This window comes from Stylophora pistillata, chromosome 3 (genome assembly GCF_964205215.1).
Source record: "Stylophora pistillata chromosome 3, jaStyPist1.2, whole genome shotgun sequence".
Lineage (NCBI taxonomy): Eukaryota > Metazoa > Cnidaria > Anthozoa > Scleractinia > Pocilloporidae > Stylophora > Stylophora pistillata.
The window spans coordinates 31,735,629-31,742,994 of record NC_142521.1 but is presented as its reverse complement, the minus strand read 5'-3'; the positions used below and the strand labels follow the sequence as shown (position 1 = coordinate 31,742,994).

Below are 7,366 nucleotides of genomic sequence, written 5' to 3'. Positions count from 1 at the left end.
TCAGGTGTCTGAACTTGAATTGGGCAGAAAACAGCAGTTACAAACACTTAATTAAATGCTACCCCTGAATAGCTGCTACATCTTAGAATATAGCACTTTTCAAATTGCTCTATACAAGAAAGTACCTTATGTACCCCCTTCTCCCCTCATCTCTAATCTTCCAATATTTACTGCTGTACTGTATTTGAAGCAACGTCAGTAAGTAAGGTAACATTATCAGTAGCATTGCTGCAAGTATTTTATTAGTATTGGAAAGGAAAATTTCGACAAAAGTTTATCTAATTTATGTTAGAACATAGCTAGCAGAGTCGCGCAATCAAATTCATTATACGTAAGCGTGCTCAAAATCCCGATAGTGCACGCTGATAGCGTCAGCAAATCCGTCTTCGCCGAATTTTTTTTTTCGCGCGAGCGACCATTGCTAGTGCGGGGAAAAATAATACATTTCGCGACAATAATGGATACAAACAGAAACTCGGCCTGCTAGTCCGAAAACGAAGACAATGTTTCGACCTTTTCCCATGGGCTAGAGTTCTTAAGGTGGTACGATACAAAAAAAAATGCAATTTTTGTTGAAAATGAGTCTATTTTTTTTCCATTCGATTTCACTTCTAAAGGCTTTTGTTTAACAGCCCCAAATGTCTTTTTGTGAATAATTTGTCAGGAAATAGTAATAAAATGCAATTTCTAAGGCACTGTTGTTCCGTTGCCATGGAAACACATTTTTTAAATGCGTCCTTTTAGGGCCTAAAAGTGCGATTTCCTCCCAGATCAAAGCAAGCTGATTGCGCCTTGAGTAAGCTATTGGGAGACTGGGGCCCAACAATGACTTTCAGCCTCGTTTTGATATATTTCGGTGAACAGCCGTTATTATCAATCATTCAGTTGTGAATTTTCGCAAGTGAGAGAGCTTCAGTAAGTAAGTAAGTAAGTAACTTTATTTAGCCACATATCGCATATGAGCGAATAGCTCGTTTAAATGCAAATGTGCCATAAAAATTTGACATAATTTACATATATAAGTAATAAGTAATAGGTAAGAAATAAAAATTAATTATCTAGAATGAATAATTGCTATTTGTGACTAGACTATTTGTTTACAAAACAAACAGCTGCAGTCATACGATGAGGACAACTGTATGTCTTGCAAATTTTTCCTAAATATAGAAAGGGATTCCGACATCCTTATTTTGTCTGTCAGATTGTTTCAAAATGCCGAAATTTTCGTCTCAGAGACGCAAGAAGCGCAAATTTTATGGAAATCGCTTTTCAAATAGTCCAAGAATTAACGAAGAAGAGTCGATTGTTGTCGAAAGCGCTTCGAGTGGGATACTTGAATCCACAGACGGCATTTCACATGATCAGAGCGAAGCGAAGGAATCTTCGGCTTCGTATCGAAAGCTTCAATCAACTTCCCAAGAAGACAAACCCAAGCCTAAGCTGATCAAGGTAGATAAAGAGGAAACCAGTCCATCCATTACAGGGTTCAGGTTCTGTGATATGGAGGTGCTATCGTCCGTTTTTTCTTTGCTACGTTGTGGCGAATGCGGCGATTTCAGTCTTTTGTTTATGGAAGATAATTTGAAACGGAAGGGATGTGCGTCAACTTTGCGTTTGCTGTGCGAGCAGTGTGGATGGAAACATTCATTTTGCACATCAAAAAAGCAAGGAAAGAGTTTTGAAGTAAATCGGCGAATCCTTTATGGTATGAGAACTCTTGGAAAGGGTTATGCTGGTGCAAGGAAATTCTGCACAATTATGAACATGCCTCCACCTCCAAATGAGAAAGCTTTCCTCAGCAACTCGCGCGTAATCGGCCGTCACATGAAAGCGATTGCAAAGGAAACAATGAAAAAGGCAGGAGAAGAAGTTTTATCTCTCAAGAAGGATGTAAATTCTTCTGAAGGTCTACCTGTGAACTGTGGTGTTTCTTGTGACGGAACATGGCAAAAGAGAGGCTACTCGTCACGCAATGGTTGTGTGACTGTCATATCTATGGACACAGGAAAGGTTCTTGATGTGGAGGCCCTAAGCCAAGGATGCAAACAGTGTGAGCGGCATGAACAAATGGACAAGAATTCTCTCGAATATCAGATGTGGAGAGCTGATCACACCACTTGCAAGTCAAATTTCCAGGGATCAGCACCTGCTATGGAACCAGAGGGTGCAGAGCGCATATTTCAAAGGTCTGTTGAGCTGCACAATCTCAGGTACACTGAATTTTATGGGGATGGGGACAGCAAGAGTTTTTCCAGGATAAAGAATATTTATCAAGATGCTGGAATTTTAGTGGAAAAGAAAGAATGCATTGGTCATGTGCAGAAGAGGGTTGGAACTGCACTTCGCAAATTAAAACGTGACAATCCAGGCCTTGGAGGCAGAGGGAAACTCACAGATAGTCTAATTGATAAACTGCAGAACTATTATGGCATTGCCATAAGGTGCAATGTTGGAAATTTGGCTGGAATGAAGAAAGCTATCCATGCTAGCCTCATGCATTGTGCCTCAAGTGAGGCACGCCCACTTCATGACCACTGCCCAACAGGTAGTGCAAGTTGGTGCAAGTATCAAAAGGACAAAGCCAACCATACGAATCTCTTTAAGCATGGACCTGGCCTTCCTTTACCTGTTATTGCCAAGCTAAAGCCTGAATATATTCGACTTAGTGAGAACAACTTATTGCAGAAGTGCTTACATGGCAAGACACAAAATCAAAATGAGTCTTTGAATGGCATGGTATGGCAAAGGATTCCAAAAGAAATTTATGTTGGAAGGGAGACATTAGAATTAGGACTTTATGATGCTGTTTCTTATTTTAATATTGGTTCAATGAGTATTATTAAGCTTTTCCAAGCCCTTGGTATTCCTTCTGGCAAATATACCGAGGAGGGTTGCAGACTCCAAGACCAGCTTAGAGTTAATATTGCGCAACATAAAAGCAAAGCTACTACCAAGAAGCGACGCAAAGTGATTAGGGGCCTTAAAAAACGAAAAGATGACCATAATAAGCAAACTGAAGGAGTCAGCTATGGCCCTGGTCAGTTTTGAACAATTCAATTCATGGAAACTGTGTTCAAGTCTTGAAAAAATCAGTTTAAAAACTTTAAACCAGTTTTCTCTCAATTTCGAATTTTATGAAACTACCGACACGCTAGCAAAGATAACTTTCCAGCGTTTTATTCAATTCTTCTCATTTTTGGAGTGAGAGATCTCAGTATATTTTTGCATGCAATGAACTAGAAACATACACTTAGGTGCATCTTTTGTTGTTAAATGACCAAAATGAGATTGCTCATCTTATCAATTCCTGAAAGTTGTTGTGTTTTCTTTAATATTTTCCATTCTATATGACTGAGAGGTGTTTCTGTAGTTCATTGCATGCAGGTGCATGTAAAGATCATTGTCTAAAAATTTTGTGAATTTTTAATCTAATGTTAAAGAGTTATGACTGTTCTTGTTTGGTTGCCCACCGGGGGGCATCATTTGCTAATTCTCAGCAGCAATAATAAAATATCAAGTCAAAAACTGCAAAAATACAGTTGTCTCCATGTGTCAATTTAGGTGATATAGATAACTTTTTGTAAAAAAACATGAAAAAATGTTGATTTTTTGAGGGTTGTACCACCTTAAATGAGGCAGAAAAAGAGAAAAACAAAGGAAAAGGAGACTCGGCATCAGCGCCGTCACGATTCGCTTCAACTGATATTGTTGTCTGTTTTTCGCGTCGCATTTGATGCACAATTCCACCGGCTATGTTCTAAAACAATTGGTTCATGCTTGCAGCTGTGCACTATCGAGTTATGGAGCACGTGGGAAGTTTGGAGAACACTCAAGAAGCTAGAGTTGCCCTCGGCTATCGCCTCGGAAACCCTTACGCTTCTTTCGTGCTCTCGAAACTTCCCGCGTGCTCCATAACTCGATAGTGCACGCTAAAGCATGAACCAATTGTTAATTAATGAAGGTAGACACTAAAAAAAAAAATTTTTAAGAGCCAATTTCAAGCCAAGCACGTCTAAATATGCAAAGTAATAATGTACTGGGAAAACAGGAAAAAAATGAATTTGCCAAGTTTTATCACTGACTTTAGTCGTGTTTTATCAGCCACCATCGATTTTAGATGAGTTTCAAAGAATATTTTTTAGAACAAAGCCTCTTATAAGCAATTTAGTCTATCCACCATTTTCTTTCAACAAAGAACTCAACAGGGTCTGTCTGTGCATAACGACGCACGGGTTTCTGTGAAACTTTTGCTACTTCAAAACTTATGCTTCAACTTTTCAGTTTCTTCAAGTCTTCGGACCTTTAGATACAATGAAAGAGAGAAGAGCTCATGATTGTCGGGTCAAAGCTCGTGAAATTAGGGAAAACATTTCACGCAGTTTCACGCGTCATTGACACACACTTCTGCCTGAAAATTGCCTCATACGTACACCCACCATCAATTTTTACCGAGTATCTTCTTAAACCAACTCATCTAGTATCCACTCGCTATTCGCTAAGAAGTGAGAAATTTACTAGAAGGGTATTTTGTTTCACGATTAGTCCAACGGGATGAAAAGTGCCGAAGGTCGTTATTTCAGACAAATCATTCGTGCCTGAAAGACCCTTATTTATATTTATATTCCGATCATCTTGAAAATGGTAAAACAAGGGCAATTGGAGAGATCATTAGTTTTCATCATTTTCCCGTTAATTTGAGGTCAATGAACTTCTCGAGTAAACCCCAAGTTTGGAATGCCCTCTACCTGTCAATCTTAAATGAATATTGGCTCGATCTTAAAGAAATATTAGCTCACATTATCTCCAACGAAAGCCGAGTCAAGTAAATGTCCCTTTTAGTCCGGGAGCTAATCGTTTTAAAATTATAGACCTGATAAAACATTAACCACGCGTTTTCAACCTTAAGATCAGTCGTAGAAAAATTAGACTTAAAGATAAAACAGGAAATCAAACTTACGTAAGGCTGTCGTAATATTAGAACAGTCTAGACCACGACCAAACCGCAAGCAATGAACTTTTTTGTGCCAGATCAAAACATAGCGAGGATATCAAGGCATTGTGGGATAGCCTTCCATGCTACGGTAATCTCCATGTATCTTTCAAATTCATAAGCACCTCAAAAAAGTATGGAACACAGTGTGTGGAGAACATGAATACAGTAGTAATGTTAAGGTGGGAACTTAATAATTAGAGTGCTTGAGGTTTAGGGGTGCTAAATACAAGGGGTGCTAAAAACTGAAACTATTGGGTGTTACCTTTGAGCAAGTGCCAGTTAATTGGGACACTCATATTGATTACCTACTTAGTAAGGCTAGCAGTAGGTTGTATATTTTGAGAATATGTAAATATTATGGCTACCCTATTGAGAATTTGGACTTACTTTTTCAAAGTTTGATTCTTTCAGTTTTTACATATGCTATTGAGGTCTGGGGGTGTGCTTTTTATAGTAAATATTTAAGTAGAATTGATAAGCTCTTTGCCAGGTGTTATAAGCTGGGTTACTGCTTAAAGCAACACAGTATCTTGGATATCCGTTGTAATAGAGATAAGAAATTATGGCAAAGGATCTCTTCCACCAACACTGCGTTGAGCGATCTCTTACCTCCCCAGAGAACACGGCAGTTGAGAACTAGGTCGCATAATTATATTCTGCCTAAGGTCCAGACAAGCCGTTTTAAATCAGTTTTTATTAATAGATGTCTTTTCAATAGTAATTAATACCTTTTCTTTTTCCTTATTCATGTTATTCATGTTAATTGTAGCACGTCTGTTTGCACAATAATTCTTAATAAAGACCTTTATTAATACAGTTGCCGCTTCTAAACCCTTGGCTTAGGGACGCGTCGCAGTAGTGCTATCAAAAGATACAAATCTGTTAAAAATGTTCTAGGGGGTCGCACTAATTTTATATGCCATCTGTAAACTTTTGCCTTAGAATTTCGTAATGAAGTCAAAAGTTTGAGAGGTTTATTGGTGCGAAACTTTACTATTCATTGTCTGTGTTAAAATTAGAAAATGTTAGAATATTTAACAATTATTCCACGAGCGCGCGTTGGATATGAGATGATAGATAGCCAACGAGGCGCGTAGCGCCGAGTTGGCTATAATCATCTCATATCCAACAAGCGCGAGTGGAATAATCGTTTTATTAAAAACGCCCTCAAGAAATTATTATTTTGTAAGAATAAACTGGATTTTTTAGCTCCCTTTTGATTTTAAGCTGACGCGTACGCTTACCATATTTGTAGATTATGGTATATTGGCTGATATACCATAATGGCTAAGCCAATAAAAAGTCTTGAATTGCATTATCCAATGATCCAGTTTTTAATAATACACAATTAGACAATGGAATGGGTTCCACAACAAAGGGTGCAATTTTGTTCTTCAATTAATCAAAAGTGGGAACTTGAGTGTATTATCGCCGAAATTTCGCCAATCTTTAAAGAAGCCGAAGTCCTACCTCGGAAGCTCACGGAATTTGGCAATTCGAGCATATTTTAAACCATTCGAGATTGAATGACAGCGGAAACTGATTACCTCCTTTGAAGTGAAGCTTACGTCGTCTACAAGCAGATGCTACCCGTAGAAAAGCCTGCTGCTGGTGCTGAAAAGCAGATAAAATTCTTCAAACACCCGAAAGCGGCGAAAATATGATTCATTCTTGTTTAACAGTTGACAGTTAATCGCGCGAGTTGTTTTGACAAATAGATTGTTTTGACGTATCTACCCATCTGTAACGTTTTTGTTAAAACATATTAGTTTGGTGGACAGTATGGTGTGACCACCAGCAAAATTTGGAAATTGTGGGACTATTTTAAAATCTTTCCTTGTGAAGAATTGGAAAATACTTGAATTCGTTGTAGTGCGACCCGGCCTTTACAGATCTTTTCGTGAGGTTAAGAAGTCTGGATATTGGCCAGGGTCTTTTGTTGCTGCTTGGTCAATAAAAGATTGATTATATAGCAAAAATATTTCGCGTTAATAAAAATCAAGAATGACTTGTTTATTTCGAGAGCCGGAAAAGAAAAAGGCGGACTGTTTGTAGCACAGTGTACCAAAGAGGCTCGTTTAATTTTGTTTTCTTTGTTTAGACTGTCTTCTGCCGTTTTTTGTGACTTCGACTTCGAACGAACTTTAGAATTGCCAATCAAAAGAGGTTTTGCATTTACTAGTTAACACGAAAAGCCAGATGGGGGCTTATAATGGGATTTTTTTTTGGTCACCGGTAGAATGGCTTATGACCGGGTGGGGGTCATTAGCCGTAGTACACAACCAACGTAGCGTAGGTACATCCATATTACCACAGGCGGCCCAAGCTCTCTTTGAGAACCACACAAGAAACACAATTGGCATATCGATTTAT

General features: G+C 38.4%; 1 protein-coding gene across 1 annotated transcript; it reads left to right on the top strand.

The window, feature by feature from the left end:
- Nucleotides 1-1,197: 1,197 nt before the first annotated feature.
- Nucleotides 1,198-3,534, top strand: LOC148735645 (uncharacterized). The gene has a single exon (XM_088755671.1). The coding sequence runs from the start codon at nucleotides 1,213-1,215 to the stop codon at nucleotides 3,046-3,048; it is 1,836 nt and encodes a 611-aa protein (XP_088611797.1). The 5' UTR covers nucleotides 1,198-1,212; the 3' UTR covers nucleotides 3,049-3,534.
- Nucleotides 3,535-7,366: the final 3,832 nt, after the last annotated feature.

Coding starts and splice junctions, on each gene's coding strand:
- LOC148735645 (XM_088755671.1), top strand. CDS start 1,213: ATGCCGAAATTTTCGTCTCAGAGACGCAAGAAGCGCAAATTTTATGGA.